The 19491-nt window shown below is 45.2% G+C and overlaps 1 protein-coding gene and 1 long non-coding RNA gene across 9 annotated transcripts in view; one reads left to right on the forward strand and one right to left on the reverse strand.

Annotated features, from left to right (window-relative positions):
• LOC310770563 overlaps positions 1-8575 on the forward strand; it is a 285355-nt gene extending 276780 nt beyond the window's left edge. The window contains exon 2 of the long non-coding RNA XR_014552274.1: positions 8168-8575. This is a non-coding gene — a long non-coding RNA (uncharacterized lncRNA). The remainder of the gene's footprint in view (positions 1-8167) is intronic.
• Positions 1578-17240, reverse strand: NPY2R (neuropeptide Y receptor Y2). Of its 8 annotated transcripts, none has more exons than XM_083631225.1 (5): positions 16655-16792; positions 12557-12653; positions 10070-10170; positions 6340-6484; positions 1578-5087 (listed from the first exon to the last, which is right to left on the reverse strand). In XM_083631225.1, exons 4-5 carry the CDS (start codon positions 6364-6366, stop codon positions 3876-3878), a joined length of 1239 nt encoding a protein of 412 aa, XP_083487351.1. In that variant the 5' UTR covers positions 6367-6484; positions 10070-10170; positions 12557-12653; positions 16655-16792; the 3' UTR covers positions 1578-3875. The 8 variants fall into 8 exon arrangements, with proteins under 8 accessions (XP_083487351.1, XP_083487349.1, XP_083487350.1 ...); XM_083631223.1 differs by having other exon boundaries at positions 6340-6765; XM_083631224.1 differs by having other exon boundaries at positions 6340-6523; positions 10061-10170.
• Positions 17241-19491: the final 2251 nt, after the last annotated feature.

Genomic DNA, 19491 nt, shown 5'->3' on the forward strand with positions numbered 1-19491 from the left:
CTTCTGACTCTAACATTATCAGCAGCAAAATAACTTTCCATACCTATACTAGGCTGCTGAAATGTAGAGAGGAAACAAGGAGAGGACTCTTAGGGGAAATCTTTGTGAGACCAGCTCGGTTCTTGTGCTGAAAACAAATTCCTGGGCTCAGAATGTCCTCAGAGGCACCCTGCTCTTTCATTCTAACAACATGTCTTTTGCACTTGGCTTCCGCTGGTAGAACTTGGAGTTCAAACAAAACTGAGAAACCCCAATCTGAGAAGCCTCAAGTTCCACACACACACACACCCTACAGGGCACAGTATCCATAGACTCAGGCATCTCCCATGTTTAAGCACAGGAAGCAATTGATTAGCTGCTTCCATGCTCAGCCGCCATGACTGATATTTAAGGGTGCCTCCAGGGCCAAACCTGGCTGCGATCTGATGTTTCATGACATGCAGGTCTGCCCTGGTCATATATTGGCCCGCCACATACTTACCTTCATTTCAGGCACATCTTTTCCTGCATGTTTGGTAAATGTTAGGGCTGGTGGTGAGCATCTCAAGATTGTATTTACATTTAAGATAAATTACTATTCACTCTTTAGAGGGAAAAAAATGAGGTTTTAACATTTCATGGCTAAGGTCTAAGTTGGGTACCTGACAAACATTGTTTCTTCTTTTTCCTTTTTTTGAAGTCCGATATGGGTTTAAATGTTCAGGAGAGCTAGATTTTGTGTTGTGCATTTAATAGGTTTTTGGACCATGTTAAACGTTCTATAACATGTGTATTACTTACGTTCTGTTTTTAAGAATCGTGTTACTAATGCTGTTCATTGTTTCTGTCCATAGCTCCTGAAGGAGTTAACTTCAAAACATGTAGAAGTACCTTTTTTCTTTTTCGCGTCACTGAGCACCAGAGCTTGCCCCCTCTTTTCTGTCTTGGTCCTTTTTCTGAGCCAAGCTGACTTGGGGTAATGAAGGCCAGATGAAGCAAAAGCTAGGTCAAGGAACTAACCCCATAGAAGCAAGCAGTGAGCAAGGGAGAAATATGCCATAGCTCAATGGTAGAGCATCTGCCTTGCATGCAGAAGGTCTCAGGTTCAATCCCCAGCATCTCCAGGTATGCCTGGGTTGATCCTCCAATTGAAACTGGAGAGCTGCCACCAGTCACTGCAGACAACACAGTGCAAGCTGGATCCCTGGTCTAAGAGCCCAGCTGGATCAGGCCAAAGGCCCATCTATAGCACTCTTTTATCACAGGGCCCGCATTGGTGTCCCTGGGAGGAAGCCCTTAAGCAGAACCTGAGTGCAACAGCCGTTGCCCCACCTGCGGTTCCCATCAATGGATATTCAGAGGGATACTGTCACCAACAGCAAAACAGAACAATCGTAGCTTAGCAGCCATTGACTCAGTAATAAGGCAGCTTCCTATGTAGCAAGCATTGTGACTCATGTAGCATTTGTTCCTTGAATGCCATCCCCCTGCACCCTCCATTTTTCATGGCTTACCCACATTTAAAGAAATGGCTCCAATGATGCACCACATCTAGCTTGGCCCAAAAAGTGGGTGAGGAAAACACACCAGCAATGATCCTTTGTTTTGATAACTTTAATGATTCCAGGGGTTTGGGGGGGGGGGTTAAGAAAAGGCAAACCATATATGCTGAAGAAGTGTGCATTGCCATTCATAGCTGTGCATTTACAGGAGAGTCAAGTCATATACCTGAGCAAACAGAATGGAACTCTTAACAAACACACATGCAAACTTCATTTGGTGGTATACACAGCAGCATACGGATGTCTAGTTTGCATTCTATTTGAACGTATTTAATTGCACAGAGTGCAATGACGGGCACAGATCCCAGGCAAGATGCGTGACATAAAAGCACAAACGACAAGAACAGAAACAAAACAAAAAAACACACATTACCATTGAGCAAGACGGGCAGTGTTTCTACTGTCCTTTTTTAGCATCTAGCAATAAAGCAGGAAGAGTTTCAAACATGATGTGTTAACAGTGCCACAGCTCAATCTGCAATCCATTTAAAATGAATACTAGGATCCGAGTCAATTTAACACCACTGAGAATAAACAGGATTACCTTCAATCACTCAGGTATGGATCAGGCTATAAGATACCTGAAAGATCAGGCATTTGCAGTTCCCTCACATAAAGGCATGCATGCACCCAAAATACCCAGACTTGACTTGCAAATAAACAGGGATCCACACCAGTACACTTGCTTGACTTCTTAGTTCCTCACCCATTACTAATCTTCCTATTAGCAGGTTCAGATTTTTAACTGAAATGTTTGAAAGACCATGAATTGGTACCGCAGCACCCCTGTGCATCCTGTTAAATTTTTGGCAACACTGGTCTGAAAAGGCAGAAGGAGGGGCTACAAGACAGAACTGCAAAATTGCTGAGCACTAAGATCATTGAGAGGGGCAGTTTTTGGTCTCTGCTAAAACAAATTAGCAGAAGAAATAAGCATAGTGCTATTGGTAAGCGGATGAATAGTACAAAATCATTGTAAAGGAACAAAGAAAACTATGTCCGCTTCTGTCGGAACCAATTGCAGAAAAGTTTGGACCACTTTAATGTAAAACTCTCCCCCCCCCCCGACCTTCTCCTTCCCAAAAAGGACTGTAAAAACAGTTCACAGCATAAGTGCAAACTCCCTGAGGTCCTGGGTGCCCAAGCACCCACAAAATTCCCCATGAAAGGGCCGGGCACCCACAAATTTCAGTGCCAGAGCCATGCACACTGCATGTCATCCACAGCCCTGGGCATCCACAGTCGTAGGGCCAAGCTGGCACATATGGTTCACAGGATGCCATGCAGGTGCTCAATCCATCAGTAACAGATTGCACATTACCAAGCTGGGTACCACTTTCATTATACAAACTTCAAGTTTTGCCTTCCAGAATTTCATTGCAAGTGGCTAAAAGGTAGATGTTTCGCTGACCTTGTTTTTAACTTCAACAGGGAAACACAACTTTCACGTAAATCAAAGGGGGGGGGGAGAAACCATAGTACACCACGACTTTTAGGAAACCCACTTCTTTCATAAAGAAAGATGCTGCAAGTTTCAACTTCAACAACCATTTGCAGCTTTGCCACTAGAGGGTAGTTTGATCCTGTGGCCTAAAAGGACTGTGCAATGTTCCAAGCAGTCAAATGTTTATTGTCATCTGCCTCCAACTACCAATGTCTTGTCTCCTCACTTTTTAAAATGTGCATTGACAATGGCAAACCCTTTTCTTCTGCGTTACTGCTGGCTGTGCTTCTGAATTCACTGTACGCAACCAAACACCAGCTTAGTCTTTTATAGTTCTTTGGAGTTGAAGTTATACTTGATGACAAATGGCCTTGAAAATGTAGGGAACATTCTCAAATTGCACCCAGTTCATAAGCTTTCTATGAATCAGCAGCACATCTGAGCACACCCAACAATACATCAGCATCAAACTAGTTCCCCTTGCACTCACTCACATTCTTTGTCCAGCTTCACTGCTTTCTTAGGGTCAAACAAGAAATGCAATAGAGATGTGTGAATGCACTTCTCTCTCTTTAAAATCAGTGCAAATGCAAATTGGGTGAGGATTGGATCAGAGCCACAAGGGGAAATGGCTTAACCCTTTCTGCCTACATTGTTTTCCTACTCATGACTCCCTGCCCCACCATCTGCTATTTGCACTTTTGCTTTTCCTATCAGGGCAAATGCCAGCTGGGAGGAGCAATTTCCACCAGGAAGACTGGACAGGGGAAAGATTAAATGGCTTTTCTCCCCTCTGCCCCTGGTCCCAATCCATATCGCCACCATACCTGTAAAAAGAGAGTGACGGGTATGTGTATGTGTATGCCCACTGCCACATCTAGTTTCACCCCCTAGACACTTGTAGGCTGTGAAAACGGGGGTCCATTGCAATGCTCCTCTTTGGCTTCCAGCTTTTTCTTGGCTTTCAGTGCAGGAGATACTTCTGGGTGGATGGAATCCAGCCGCTGTTCGCACCGGAAAGCAGTCAGGAAAGCCGTTCTGTAGTTGCTGTTCATCCAGCCATAGAGGAGTGGGTTGGCAAAAGTGGAGCACATAGCAATGACATGAAAGAGCGTGTAGATCAGTTTGTATTCCTGCAAATCCAACACATTGCTGTCAATATCGCTGACGAGTTGAAAGATGTGGAAGGGCAGCCAGCAGACCCCAAACACCACCACGACACACACCAGCATCTTGGTAGTTTTCCGACGCCTCTGGTGGTAATGGTCCCCCGCCGCCCCGGGACTGATGTGGTTCTTTAGCTTACTCCAGATACGGATATAGGCATAGGAGATGATGGCCAGAGGCAAGACATATTGGATCAGGAACATCAAGACGCTGTAGATGGTGCTGTAATTGACCAGCCCTTCCCTGGGCCAGGCTTCAGCGCAGACCACTATCTTGAAGTCCTGGTTGAGCTCAATGGAGAAATACTCCCGGAAGATAGCCAGAGGACTGGCCAAGATGGCACTGACAGCCCAGGCCACCCCAATGATCAAGAAGCTGATCCTCTTGGAGATTTTGCTCTCCAGGTGATACACAATGCAGCGGTGCCGGTCCAAGGCTATCACAGTCAACGTCACTATGGATACCTGAACGGCAAGGCCTTGGGCATACGGCACGAGGTGGCACAGCACAGGACCCAGCTTCCATTCTCCCAGCAATGTGTAAACTAACGTGAACGGCAGGCAGAGCGTGTTCACCAGCAGATCGGCCACGGCCAAGTTGGCAATGAAGAAGTTGGTCACCGTGCGCATGCTCTTGAACTTGATCACCACGTGAATCACCAAGGAGTTGCCCACTAACCCGAGCAAAATGATGACGCAGTAGGCACAGATGAGGACGATCTGCACCTCCACCAAATTGGTGCTATCCTTCAGATCTCGCTTGGGGTCAGCAAGCAGGTCATCGTAGGGATGCTCAAAGCCTGGTGGCAAGTTCAGCCTGGAGTAGAGGTCCATTTTAGTTAGTCTGGTCCGGTTCTCCATAATTTTGGATCCTCCCATCAACCCCATGTTCTCTGTAGGTGTGATAAATTTCAACACACAAGCTGTATTCTTCCCCTACAAAGAATACCAAGATGATGGACATGTTAAAAAAAGGGCAAAGTCAGGAGGTTTACCCCAAGGTAGGGTGTTGGGTAAATGAATTGGACTGAGAGGTCCCTGGTTCAAATTGCACCTCAGCCCTGAATTCTTAGGGGCCCTAGGCAATCAAATATATCTCAGACTCAGTTGCTTCATCTTTAATATAGACATAATACACACATTCTCATCACACACAGCTTTCAGATACTATGACCTGTTGATCTGCAGAGAAGCAGTGGAGTGTTCCCATCACAATGTTATGTTATGAGGAGAGGTTCCTCTCTCACAAGCTGAGTGCTGTGGTGGTGAGAGAAACTGTTCTCTGCTGCATTTTTCTTTCTATCACAGCCAGTGGCGTAGCGTGGGGGGTGCAGGGGGGGCCGGCCTCACGGGGCGCAACATCTGGGGGTTAGGGCAAATCCATGGGTTAGGGGGCGCAAATCCACGGGTTAGGGGGCGCAAATTACTTGCCTTGCCCCGGGTGCTGACAACCCACACTACGCCACTGATCACAGCACTGTACTGGGAGCTGAGATTCCTCTTCTCCTAGGCTGGTCTTTTAAGCAACAGCCAGACACCACAAACAACAGAAAGCCAGCCAGCCCTTTCAACGGGCAATGATAAGCCACTGTTCTAGCATGCAAAGTAAAATGTAAACAAACCATTTGCTGCTCCCCCAAATCGTGTGTCAGCTTTGGCAGAAGCTGTCCTGTACATGTGATGATAATGTTAGGCCAGTCAGAAATATCCACAATAACTGGGAAGATGTTGTACAGTTCTAATTGGCAAACATTGGCTGGTACTGTATGTCAGCTCTCAGATCCTATCAAATGTTGAGTGTTACATGTCAGACATTATCAATGTGTCCTGACCTTCTACTGAAAATTAAATGTCAAATCCTATTTCAGAATGTGGAATATTTCCATAGGCAAAGAAATTTCAGGGAATATTCACCAATGACATTAATAAAGAAGAACTTCGAGGATGGGGGTGGAATCATTTCAGCTTCAGCAGAAAGCATGTAGCAATGCTTTTAAATACCTCTAGACTGCTCCTCTGCCCTTCACAGCTGAGGATTTTGAACTGCACAAGGCAAAATTCATTGGAGAGGGACTCTAATGGATCGTTCATGAAAACATACAAATAAAATTATAGGTCTCAGCTACACAACTCACTGAAAATCAATTTCATGAACCAGATACATACAGAACAGGGCAATGGCACACACCTGACCTGCTGCCCATATTGCTGCCATTTACTTGGAAGTAGAGGGAAGGTGGCAGCTGTGAGGTCAGCACGGTACGAACACATCAGTGGTGTCAATCCAGTGTTCTTGCCAGTACATTTCCACTGTACCAACCTTTTTCCTCCACCTTCTGGTAAGCAGCAGTGACAGGAGGTCAGCTGAGTGGCTCATCAACTGATGCAGAAAGCTAAAGTCAGTTGTGATTTTCCCACAAACAGAGCCAGTGTTTTGTGGTGGTTAAAGTGCCAGACTAGAACCAGCAAGACCAGGATTCTGGTCCCCACATGACAATGAAGCTGGCCGAGTGGCCTTGGGGCAGCCACAGTCTCTCAGCATAGCCTACTTCACAGGGTTCTTGTGAGGATAAAATGAAGGTGGAGAGAGAACCACATTTGTAGTCTTGAGCTCCTTGGAGGAAGGTGGGCTATTATTGAAATAAATAAAGACATATGTACACACATAGTACTCTTCATGCCCAGGAAATATACATAGGAAGCACTTCCCAGCTGCTACTGCTAGAAATTTAGTTCATTTTTGTGACTCTCAGCATGCTGCTCATGATACTGATGGTTTGAAAGTATCAGGAGAATTTTAGAAGCTACATGTCATAGACACCACACATTTTCTTTTAAACTCTAGAAAAGAGTGACAGAGTGACCGAAAAAACAGGCACATCTACAACCATCTAAACAGAACTGAAACATGAAGTTCCCCCCGTCCCTTTAAAAGGTCAGTGCAGCAAAGCAGCTAGCTTTCAGGAGTACAAGCTGTACCCTGCAATAAACAATAAGGGAACAGACAGCATGTTTAATACCAAGGAGTTTTTCTATACAACGTTGACTTTGAAATTAAATTTTTAAAAACACATTAAAAATAACCTGAGGTAATGTTTCTTTGGCAGTGGACTGCACTTGGAGTGGTATTTCGAGGAGAAGAAAACATTCCCCTCTTCTCTGCTGCAGAACCTTTCAAGGAACGATCAAAGAAAGGGGAAAAAACTTCTGCCTTTAGTTTATATATAAGCAGAGCAGTAAAGAGTGAACGAGTATTGCTAACCAATGCTAAAGTTGTCAAAACTCTTCAGTTTATTATCAACTTGAGAGAATAAGCTCAAGAGAGACATGAAAATGAGCAAGTGTGTAAAGCTAGACTCTTTGAGCCTGCAATCTTACTGACTTACCTGGGAGTAAATCCCACTGAATTCAATGGGACTTCCTTCCATGTAGGTATATTATAGGATTGCACTGACCATCTGCTTTAACACCCCTGTTTATGTGAACAAGATGTTATAAGTCTTCCTCATTACATGAGAACACATCCTGAACTCCGGGGATAGAATTCCTAAATCCAGGTTGTCACCATTGCAACACAAACAAGGGCATTTTTAAATTATTCCAAATAGAAAAGGTATTTTTTGGTTACCAATTTATCATATAGTTTTGTGTTGAGCAACCTAAGATACTGCCACAGAATCCATATGATGTCCTTATTAGCCTGTTGCTTTCTAGTGTTTTCTGGAAAATCCTTTGTCTTTTCCCCATTTTTTTCCTGCGTGTCTAATCAATGGCAATTTTTGTGGGCAGCTTCAACCAGTTAAACCCTATTAAAGTTTTCAGGGTACCTATGCATTTAAATTAAATGCTTCCTCTTAGAAAGCTCAGCCCATCATATTGGTTCTTCTTAATCTGTGCTGGAGGAGGAAGAATGAATAAGATCTGTTCTGCCCCTTGAATAACATCTCTACAATTACCCCAATGTCAGTTTCTCTTCTTGCTGGGTGTGTGAGAGAGATTTACGATTATTAATACAGTGGTACCTCGGGTTAAGTACTTAATTCGTTCCGGAGGTCTGTACTTAACCTGAAACTGTTCTTAACCTGAAGCACCACTTTAGCTAATGGGGCCTCCTGCCGCCGCCGTGCCGCAGGAGCCCAATTTCTGTTCTCATCCTGAAGCAAAGCTCTTAACCTGAAGCACTATTTCTAGGTTAGCAGAGTGTGTAAGCTGAAGCATATGTAACCTGAAGCGTATGTAACCCGAGGTACCACTGTAGTATAATTTTCATATGTGGCAAAATAATGATTTTTTAAAAAGTGATGTACTCACCCCCATATGCAAAAACTGTAAAGGGCATTCAGGCTGTTTTGGATAGAGAAGCTATTCAAGGGGCATATCAGAAACTATTCACCACTGATTCCCAGAGCATAGACCAGCAAAAAGCAAGAAAACAGACTGAACTTGCTACGAGTATTTCCATGAGTTTTGGGTATGGAACTTACTTGTGAATAGACATCACATAAGGATCTTGGGCCAGGGGGAAGGGTACCACTGAATAACTTGGTGTGGTATTCAATATCACTTTCTGCAAACTGAGGAAAAACAGTGCCGTGGCACTTTGTGTGGAAGCCCCCACAGGGTGGAAACAGGGGAAGCCAGTTTGAAATGTGATTAATTACCTGGAGCAATTTACGAGGCTCCCACAACCATTCAGAAATATAGCCAAGTATGGAAAAGATACAGCCCTACCTACTATGAAGGAATGGTTGATAAAATTACCGGACTTAGCAGAGATGGCAAAATTGATGTGTTTAATTAGAGAAAAAACATTACTGACATTTATTAAGGATTGGAAACTTCTTGCGGGCTTTTCTGCTTGAATGAGAAAACGAACTTGTAATATCTGGATTAGAAGATTGAAAAAAATATTGGCTCATAGAAAATAGAATAGTTGGATGTTAATGAGTGAATACTATATGCAATGGACAGAGAACCTTTTTATCTTTCCATGTTCTTTTCTTTCTCTTTGTCTTTTTACCTTTTTCTTTCTTTCTTCCTCCACTCACCACTTTTTTCTTCCTTTTGTTCCTATTCATTTTTAGATTAGATTTTTAAAGTATTTCTTTTATTCTGTTGTATAATAGAAAGATACCTTGTTTTGGGTAAGACCTTTTGTGTAGCTTTTGATAAGTACCAATTAAAAATATATATTCTACCAAAGAAATGTAGGAAAGTATATATCCCCTTTCAGAAAACTGAATTTACCTTGTAGCTGCTGAACAGAACTATAGAGGACACTTCTTTGTAATCAAACGTACCTAACAGAAAGTTGGAATCCTTTCCCACAGGCAGCAGTGTAACTAGCCGCTCTGGTGCCTGGTGCGACTCGCGCGTCCTGCAGTCAGGGGTGGGGTGCGCTGCATGCAGCCTCTCTGCCACCTCCCCCTCAGCTGTAGGGCAGCGAAGGGAGAGGCGGAGGGCAAACGCAAATCCCACACTGCTGTTTCAGGCAGCGCAGAGCCTGCGGGTGCCTGCCCAAGCTACCACATCACACACACATCCTCAGTGATGACACCCGGAGCGTCCGCACTGCACACACACACACACCTTCCTCCAGCAGTGCCCACAGAAGTGGGATAACCCTTTTTCTGCATCCCCTTGGGAGGTAATCTGTTTGAAGCTGCACACCAGCAGAGAGCAGAGCCAGAAACAAAAGTGGGGAGAATTTGAACCAAGGATGTGTGACAGGACAGCCTCTCCCCCCCTCTTGTTTTATAACAGCCCTTTCATTCTCTCTCTCTCTCTCTCTCTCTCTCTCTCTGCCATCATCTTTCCCTCCATTTTCTCCCTCATTGCCACCCACATGAAATCAGACCGCAGGCTGTATGAAAGCAGGCTACGGGCCTCATTAGGTTCCCAAACCACACGTTGCCCACCTGCACTCTACTCTGCTGCAGAGCTGGCAATCCTCTGTTCAAGGCACGGCTGGCGGCAGCTGCTATCAACACCTGCAAACTGCATGTGGACGAGAGAAGACCTGAAACGAAGCAATAGAGCATGGTGACACTAATAATAAGCTGGCAAGCTAACAGTCTTTGCATCCTCATATTTCCACAAGGCAGCAAATATGCAGGGCGCACATTTGCCATGTTTCCAATCGCTACAGCCAGTGGCTTTATCGGATGGACATAGCCCTGCAGCGTGAAAAGGCAACCATCATGGTGGTACTATTGTTACCTGAACCTACTCTTTGTGTCAGATGAACATGCCTCAGGCATTATTTCCCCAGCTGCTCCTCTGTATGAAGGCAAGCCCTAGCCTGAGTCAATTAGAAGTTAATGAACCATTCTAGACCTACTGAAATTCTATATTGCCTTTCCCAATAGCAATGCATTTGTAGGCTACATTCTGTTAATTTATGTGCCCTGCTCCTTATGTTTACAATACGTGGGGAGCAAATGTATTATGGCTTGCAAAAAAATGGTGGTGCCACTCAGGATTGCTGCGCTGCAAAGCACAACTGCAGGTTTTTCTAGGGATGGGGGTGGACTCCCAGTCACCAAAGGAATTTGTGACCATTCATTTCCTACACATCCTTAATAATGCATTGATTATCTTACTCTATGCCTTTAACCAGGGACAGCCTACAAAGCAATTTCATCTGCTGCCAAGGTCACACCAAATGTTAATGAAGTAAAAAAGGTTGCCTTTAGCTTTCCTCATTCAAAGAGATAAGGTGTTTAAAAACTTGTGTGTCAGAGGAATTCATTTATTTTAAGGTTTGTTTTATATGTAAGGCACAGACAATACCCAAGTGGCCACGTTTTATAATTGTGAAGCGGTAAATACTATATGCAGCTATGTGCTTCTTTTCTCCGTTTTCTTTCTTTTTAAAACCCAAAAGCAAACTCAAGAAACAGGGGAACGGTGACCCTCCAGGCATTCCTGGACTACAACTCCCATCACCCCTGGGTTGGATTGGGGAGCCCACCAACATCTGGAGGGCACAGATTCCCCAACCTTGCTCAAGAGGCTTCAGGTTGCAGGAGAGGAATAGCTGCACAGTGGACTTCTTTTACTTATTCATTCATTTAAGGAACAAAACAACAAAAAAGCAATTTGCCTTTCACCAGAAGTGGCTCATCAGTGGGGCAAAGCTGCTACACTAGCTTTCCAGCTGTTGGTTTGCTGGACAGGTGATGCGGTGGAAGCTTGGCATGGTACAAATGCATCAGCAGGAACACCAGATTGGCTGCATCAGTGTGTTTGCACTGTGCTGACCTTCCCACCACCTCACCCTCTCATTCTGAGAAAGTAACAGCAATGCACCTGCTGGGAAGCTAGCAGAGTGGCTCTCCCCACCCCTAATCAGCAAGTCTGCCTCTGCATTTCATCTTAAAAATATGAAAGCCCTATGCATTCCAGTTACTGAAAATCATATCTAGAGGACTTTATAAACCTTTCCCTTCTTGCTGTTTTCTACTACCAAGAAGAAGAAGAAGAGGAGGAGGAGGAGGAGTTTGGATTTGATATCCCACCTTTCACTCCCTTTAAGGAGTCTCAAAGCGGCTAACATACTCCTTTCCCTTCCTCCCCCACAACAAACACTCTGTGAGGTGAGTGGGGCTGAGAGACTTCAAAGAAGTGTGACTGGCCCAAGGTCACCCAGCAGAAAACCCTGGTGTTTTCCAAACTGCCTGGGGAAATATATGGGTTCTCAAGAGTTTTCCCTTGCAAAGGGAGAAAAGGGGGAGGGCAGTTTGCGGGCTGGGTGAGCAGGCAAGGAAGGAAATAGTTAAGCAGTCTCTCCCCTGCTCCAAATTACAGCCCAGACATGGGGTTTCATTTTTAAAATGATCAGAGGAAGGCTTGATTTGTGTGCCTCCTGTGTGTTGCTCACTCTGACCCTGTAAAGCTATTGTTGCTGGATGACACTGAACTTGTTATGAAACCTGATCACCTGTGAAGGGGGCAGGTTATAGAAAGAGCCCCTTTCTCCCTTTACTCAAAAACTATATGGAGAACAGAAGGGGCCCTAAGAATCCTGAAGCTGGCCACCCCTGCCTTGGAGTACATCTATGCAGCAACTTTAAAGAAGATCAGCATCTACCATGTGTCCAGCCCCCACTGTCCATATCTGGCCACAACTTCAGCCTCCTCTGGTTCATCTCCTTGTCCATCCACACCACCTGTTACAGGAATGCCCTGTAACAGGTAATAAACATGGAAAGACTCATGCTTATTGGCTGTCAAGGGGGGGCAGGGAGGAAGCTCCCAGTTTCATCCCTCTTCCCATACTTCAGTTTCAGACACAATAGCCAGACTGGGAAACGTAGGCCATGGATGTCCCCTTAGAAACTTGTGGCTGAGGAATTTTTCATTCTCTTGCAAACAGCACTACCTCCCCAGCTGATCTGCATTACCTTTGCTGAGGCTTCTCAAGCTGTAAAGGTTACATCTCTGTGGTACGGATGGTGGCGGTCACAGGACTAGTAATAATATACTTTAAGTCAATCACACCTGTGGACAGGTGAAACAAAAGTATATCATGGTTGAAATGTAGATGCAAAACTATCTCCATGCACAAGTAAGGTAAGAAACTGGGTGACCAGAAATCACATTTGCCCACAAGGAATGAAGCCATTGCTAAAAGGTTGTTTTAGTGTCCCTTATGGAAAGGGTGGGGGGAACCTGAAACCTGATCCTAGCCATGTTTACTCAGAAGTTGGTCCTACTGAGGACTATTAAAGTAGAAGACAGTGTGCTGAAGTACATAATGGAGCAGACTTCAAACTTGTTGCATCTACTTCCCTCGCCTACAACCCAAGATCCACCAACAAGCTCCAAGTGTAAAAGATACAATATTGTCCTAGTTTGCAAATAACATGAAGCCAAACCATGGCCATCCATGAACGAGTGAGTATTCAGGTAGCTACAGCCAAAGCTCATCTGAATCTGAGCTGGTGGTTTGTCTGGGCCACTATGAGTTGCTGTGGGTCACTCATTCACACTTAGATATGGCTTGACCTGACATTATGTGTGAAGTGGGCCAGTGAGAATTCAATAACAGGGTGCTTTTGAACCTTGGTATTTGTTTTCACTTCCAGAAATGAACTGAGGTTGCAGTCCTTTCACACAAAAGATAAACCCTGGTTAGGTTTCTTCATTTCAGCAGCCCCACTTAAGCAGAAAAAGTAATTTCGTTGTTACCATTGCTAAACAACTAGGAATCATGAATCCTTGCAGGTTCATTGCAAATCACTCAACTTACCTAGGTAAGAATAAGTCCCAGTAAACTCAATGGAGCTTACCCTTCAGCAGACATATACAGGGCTGCACTGTAAAATAAGCATATAATTACAAAGTCTGCTAATAATGCATGTAGCATGCAGCTAAGATGCATAACATACAATTCAAAGAACCCTGCACTTACTCCCAATTAAGAAAAAAGCATGTTAAAATTTCTTTGACAAAAAATTACAGTACTTTAAAAAACTGTATTGAAAGGCTGCTTCATTTTTCTACAAAACTTCATCTTCCATATCTCTCTTTTCATCAAGCTTTTCATCCTCCTTTTGGCTAGAAAATGATCAGATAATGTTTTTTCTTCTCTTGACACCATCTTTTCTTTATATCCTTGTTAAAGTGCTCTGCTGAGTTTGCTTCATCCAAGGAAGTATTTTTTGGGTAGCAGCACCAGAGGGGAGGAAAAAATAAAGATACTTCAAGAATCCAACAACACAAGCAGAGGAGAAATTGCATTTGGTTAACAAACGCAGAAAATTGGAAAGATCGAGGGTGTTTGATGGGGCTGTTACTAAGAATCCTACTGTATTGTATATAAAATCCTCATTATTTCTCTCTGCCTCTCTTTCTTTCACCTATTCTGAAGCACGCTGGTTTTCGCTAATGCTGGTTTTTTTACTCGAATGGGCGCACAAAAACATCTTGCAATCATGCTTCTCATAATCCATATTCCAGCACTGCTCTGCGGATTTTAGAACTCCTGCTGGACTCATTCTGCAATGGCCTGGTTCACACATCACATTAAGCAGGGAAGTGATGCCCTCCAAATGTTGCTTCATATGTCTGCTCCCATGATCCCTGACCACTAACAAAGCTGGCTGGGGCCAATGGAAGTTGGAGTCCAACAACAACTGCAGGACACTACATTGGCCACCCCTACATTTAGCATAACCTATGGTTTAATCTTGTTACACGCCATCCCAATCTCTGAGCAGGAATCCAAGCACTTTCTCAGGGTTTGTGTTTCCTTTTGTAAAGGAGGCAAAGCGGAGACTGTGGCGTGTTTATGATATATGGTTAAGACCACCTGAGCCTACTGTGAAGGGGTTCCCAGCATTACACTCCAAGAGGGTCCTCTTGCTTCTCTCATAGGCACAGTGAACTTGGATCCAACAGAGAAATCAGCCATGCTCTCCGTCTGTTTCGCAGCCTGCCACAGTTTCTTGCCAGTACTTCACTGCCAAGTGCCATCCTAAAGCCTTTTGCCTTTTGCTAGTTACCTCTCTAGATGAAGGAGGGGCTCACATCCCTCTGCCTTTTGGCACAGAGTAACTACTTTGTTAATCACCCTGCCTCTTTTTGACTTGGCCATCATTAAGCTTTACACCCCTAAGAACTCTCACTCAGCAAGCCATCATCAGGTTGGCCTGGCTTGTATTTCTAACATAAGCTGTTTGGTACAGTTTAACTCCCCAAAGCTTGATTAGTTCTCACTTTTATCAGACCCAGGAATTTACAAACTCGTAACAATATGAATGACCAGGGCATCCTTCAGTGAGAGGGTAAGAGTGGCCTCTTAACAATTTTATAGGCTCTGTAGTCCAGGTTAATAACAGGGACTCAGTCCCATGTTCTTTATTTTGAGGGACCAAACAAGGGTGTCCATTATCTCTGGTACTTTTTGTTCTGCCTTTTTTTTTATCCCCTCAACATTTTACTTCACAATAATGAATTGATTAACACAGAACTGGAAGAACTTGGGAGAACACCTGCAGCTTGTATTAGAAGACAGAAAATATGGATGGTTGCTTTGATGGAAAGCTGATTAAATGGGTAAAGGCTCTCAGGATGTTAATGACTATACTGAAATATGGCATCCATTTGCAACTTTCTCAGATGAAAATAATACAATCTGGCATCCACTAAGTGCACATGATTGGTTAAGGAACAATGAACTCCACTGTTGAAACCATTTTGTCCTACTTGAGCAAGGAGGGGTAATTTGTTACTGTTGGGAAGAGATTTAATTTTGTATTTACTGAAATCCAATGAAACTTCCTATTTAAAAATCCAACAGTTTAATGTGACATGCACACCAGGTCCATTCCACATCTCAAATACACTCTAGCAAACCATCTTTACAAGTAAACTCATCTATAAACATATTTGCTCAGAAGAGAATCCTGATGATTTCCATGGGATCTGCTTTCACCCAACAGAAACTTAAAGTGACCTTCTAATGTAAAAGTTTGCAATGTGTTACTAACTTTCTTCCAATGAAGAGAAGCTGCTGGCTTGAAAGAAATACAGAGCTGTTGAGAAAGGCAGGCGTTAAAGAAGGAAAGGCTACGATTTCGATGCTCCAAACAATCTGATCCGTTATTTATGCCATATGGCCTGCTTTCAAAAAAGCATTACTGCTAGCTGACATTATCCTGGGTTGAATTAAGTTTGATGCACAAAACACTTCCTTCCCCAGCCTTCAATAATAATGATAATAGCTGTTTAAAAATCCACCCAGCATTCTTGCAGAGCTGGCTGGTACGTTATTAATTGATAACCTCCTCCTATGGGATGTATACGGGGTGGAGCAGGGTAGAGTAGAGGTTGAACGCAACAAAGCACAACAAGAAATGCAGAAGGATGTGTAGCAATATGATTGCCAAAGACTTAAATACAGACGACTCCTGAATGCTTTGTTGCTGCAGTTCATAATTCAATTATTCCGGCCGGAGTTCGACAAATTTCCATAGGGTGACTGCGGAGTCTGTAGCTTGTGGCCGGCAACCTGAGGTTCTTAGTGTCTAATTACCATCATCCCCATCCCCACTGTGACATTCAGAGGCCGCTACCACGGACCCAACACACACGCATCTTCCCGCGTCAGTTTATGTCCTGTCACTCTGAATCCCCGTGCGCAGCAATGCTCAAGGGCTCGCTCATTAATTCGAAACGGAGGAGGACCAGAGAAGAGAATTGCCAGTGACCAGATGACCCTTTTCTCCCCGTGGAGATCGAGTCGCCAAAGCACGAGCGAGGCTCTCCTTTCGCCTACCTGGGCAGCACCAGGACCTTTGCTTAGAAAGCAGGAGTGGAGGAGATGGGGGCAGAAGTGTCCAAGTTTTCCAGGCACTCCAGGCAGGGCGGGGACGGGTGCCTCGCCTGGATGGAGGAGGGAAGCCAGGAGTTGCCCTCCTCCAAGTACCCAAGGGGGGCTGCTCTTTTCCGCCTTCCTCCCTAGAGTGACCAGATATTTTTGTGGGGCTTTGACTTACCGATCTCCCGTGCCTTTGCTTCCCTTCTGGCCCCCCTTGCCGGGGCTTGACTCCTCTCCCCGCCTCAGTCCGACGCTCCGTCTCTGGCGCCCGAAGTTTGCAGCGGCTCTTCCATCTCCGGGACGAGGGAGGCGCCGGCGTGCTCACCTGCCGAAGCTCGCCCGGCCACTGAGCGGGCGCGGGCAGAGGACGCCGAGGAGAAGGAAAGCAGGCAGCGGGGGAGGGCACCAGGAGCCCCGCCCACTCGTGCCCGGCGGGGCGGGGCTTCGCTCGGAATCTCTTCGGAACGCCGGTAGGCAGCCGCGCGGGGGAGGCATCCCGACGAGGAAACGAGCGCCTCTGAACATGTGCAGAGAGCCCCGCAGCTATGCCATGAATGGCGTCAGCCCCGGGGGGCGCCTCCCTCTTCGTAACTGAACCGGAGTGTGAAAAAAGGAAGAGAGAGGAGCACTTCGGTCCCGCAGCCCCGCAAGTGTGTCTACTCAGAAGTAAGACCATTGAGTTCAGCGGGGTTTGCGCTCAGTGCCGAAGGGATTGCAGTCCGACGACGAGCCACAGGTTTATTGTCTCGGCTGAAATTTCATGAAACGGAAGGTGATGGGGATTGGGGATTGGGGGGGGGGCGGTTCAGATAGATTCAGATGGTTTATATCATGTCACAACAACGTGGGTTTTCTGTGAATCCGAGTGGGTCTCTCGCGGTTAACGTCTAAAAAGACAAGCTCTCCAAGTGCTACGGCGACCTAAACGACTTTCCATTTCGCTTTTCATTCAGGACTTCTAGGTGTCAGTGTTGTTGGTTTTTGGATAAAGAAACAGAACTTTATTGGACAATTAGTTCCGATTTAGCACCAGTAGCGGCCTAACCCGGAGAGTGATGCGGACCTCAGCCACATAACGCTCCTTAGGCGAAAGCTGATCGTTCTCATTTATGTTCGCGTTGGGGAGGATGCAGAATCCAGGGCAAGCGTTTACTTCAAACAGGATCAAGTGGGAAAGTTTGCTGTTGTTGCTTGTCCAGGACTGCACCGCTTCTAAAAGCCTGGAAAATGTGTGCGTGGCTCTTAGTGCCCAACAACAACAACAACGTCATGTGCGCCTGGAAAACTAGCATGATAGGAATGTGGCTTGGTTGAACACTGATGCTTTTCTACATGCAGGAAGCCTCTGGTTTTTATGGGGGATGTATTCAGATATGCAACTGCAACAGCAAAATCCACCCAGCTTTATCACTTGAATCTGCTAAATGTGTGAACTGGTGCTTTATAAGGAAACCAGTAAGTGGGGTCTAATCTGGAGACCCTGCAACAATGGTCTGTGAAGGCTGCTATGAATCCATGATGCATCTGTCTTCCAGAGTAGTCCCAACAGGAGGAATGCAACTGATCCACAGTAAGTAGTTTGTGTGTCGCAGCCGAAAGAGTTATTGCAGCTGCTATTGAAGAAAATGAACCGGAAAGCAGCCTTATTTCTGCCTCCCAGACTCTTCTATAGTCATACATTTAAAGAGGTTTGGGTTAATATCCCGTGAGACTCCAGAATTCTTCTGTAGTTGTATTAGTCTACCACTTGCCAAATCAGTGTTGCTACTTGAACTTTATCCCTCTCCTTCAACTTGCCTGAGGAGTTGGGGGGTGGCGGGGGGGGGATGACGACAGAGGTACTTACAAAAAGATGTGATAATACAGAATTGCAAAATGACATTTGAAGTCATTCTGGATCATGAGGACAGACCAATTGCCCTCCTCCCCCCCCCCAAAAAAAATGCAAGAACAGGTAATTGTTCACACTTCAGCATGACATGGCTTAACTTTACGGCTGAGTGGGGATTTAAAACATGGCCTCTAGTCGCAGGAGTGGCTGACCAGGAACTGCTGCTTACCAGGAAGAGGAGTGAGGTGGTGTTGAGTCTGGGGCTGTATAGACACATTGGTGCATGCACCAGGATGGTATGTCTGCTGGTATGTCTGCCTGGCCCCAACCTTGCTGTCATCTCATCCTGTTCCTCCCTCTCCTGGTGAGTGGCAGTGACCCCGCTTCTGGGAAGCTATGGTTGCTCACCGCCCCACCAAACAAGCCACCCCTGTGCAGTTCAAGTCCACCACTCTAACCACTGCAACACTGCACCACTGACTCACAATACAAAAAAATATTGCAGCTCCCACAGACCTAAATTCTAATGGCCTTGTACCAGGGAGGCAAAAATAGTACATTTCCAAATTTCCTCCTAGGTGCAGTTTTTATGCACTCCTTGGCAAACTCCTGGAAATTTAGAGGGACTTCTGAAGAAGCTGTCTGGTGCAATGCATGATATTTTGAGCAAAGGTGAGGTGAGGAGAGAAGCAGAAGCCCTTGTCCAAGCCCTTACATACTCCTTGTAATTTTATCACAGCCAATGTGGTTCAAAAAAACCCAGCCCTTCTTGGTTAATGAGCATTACCTTCTGACATTTCAGAAAGTCTTTGCAGGTGGACTTTTTTTGCATTTGAAAATAGCCAGCCGTAAGAGTGTTCAGCTGCCAGAGCCATGTAACTCTCTCTCTAAAGGAACCACATTGACGCCCTGTTTGCTGCTGAACTCAATTCAGGGTGCTGGGGCTCACCTTTAAATCCCCAACAGGACAATTCTGTACACTAGAAACTGGTGTAATGCTAAGTTAAGCTTGAGTAAAACACACCACACTCAAACACCAGTCTAGAACCAGCCTGAGCTTGGCAGAGGGAAAACAAGCCTTTAAAATAGTGTTTGCCATCCTTTTTTCCAGCTTAACTTGCACTGAGCTCCCAGGTGACATGAAAGAACTGAATGGGCTTAGGATCCAGTCTTTGTCCCCCTTT

The sequence above is a fragment of the Podarcis filfolensis genome, assembly GCF_964270895.1.
Source record: "Podarcis filfolensis genome assembly, chromosome: 9".
NCBI lineage: Eukaryota > Metazoa > Chordata > Lepidosauria > Squamata > Lacertidae > Podarcis > Podarcis filfolensis.

Excerpts from the sequence above, each read along its gene's own strand:
- NPY2R (XM_083631222.1), bottom strand. The coding sequence starts at position 17,152 with ATGGTCTTACTTCTGAGTAGACACACTTGCGGGGCTGCGGGACCGAAG. Across the intron at positions 5,088-16,654 it reads AGCAAAGGCACGGGAGATCG|GGGAAGAATACAGCTTGTGT; the intron begins GTAAGTCAAAGC and ends TATTCTTTGTAG.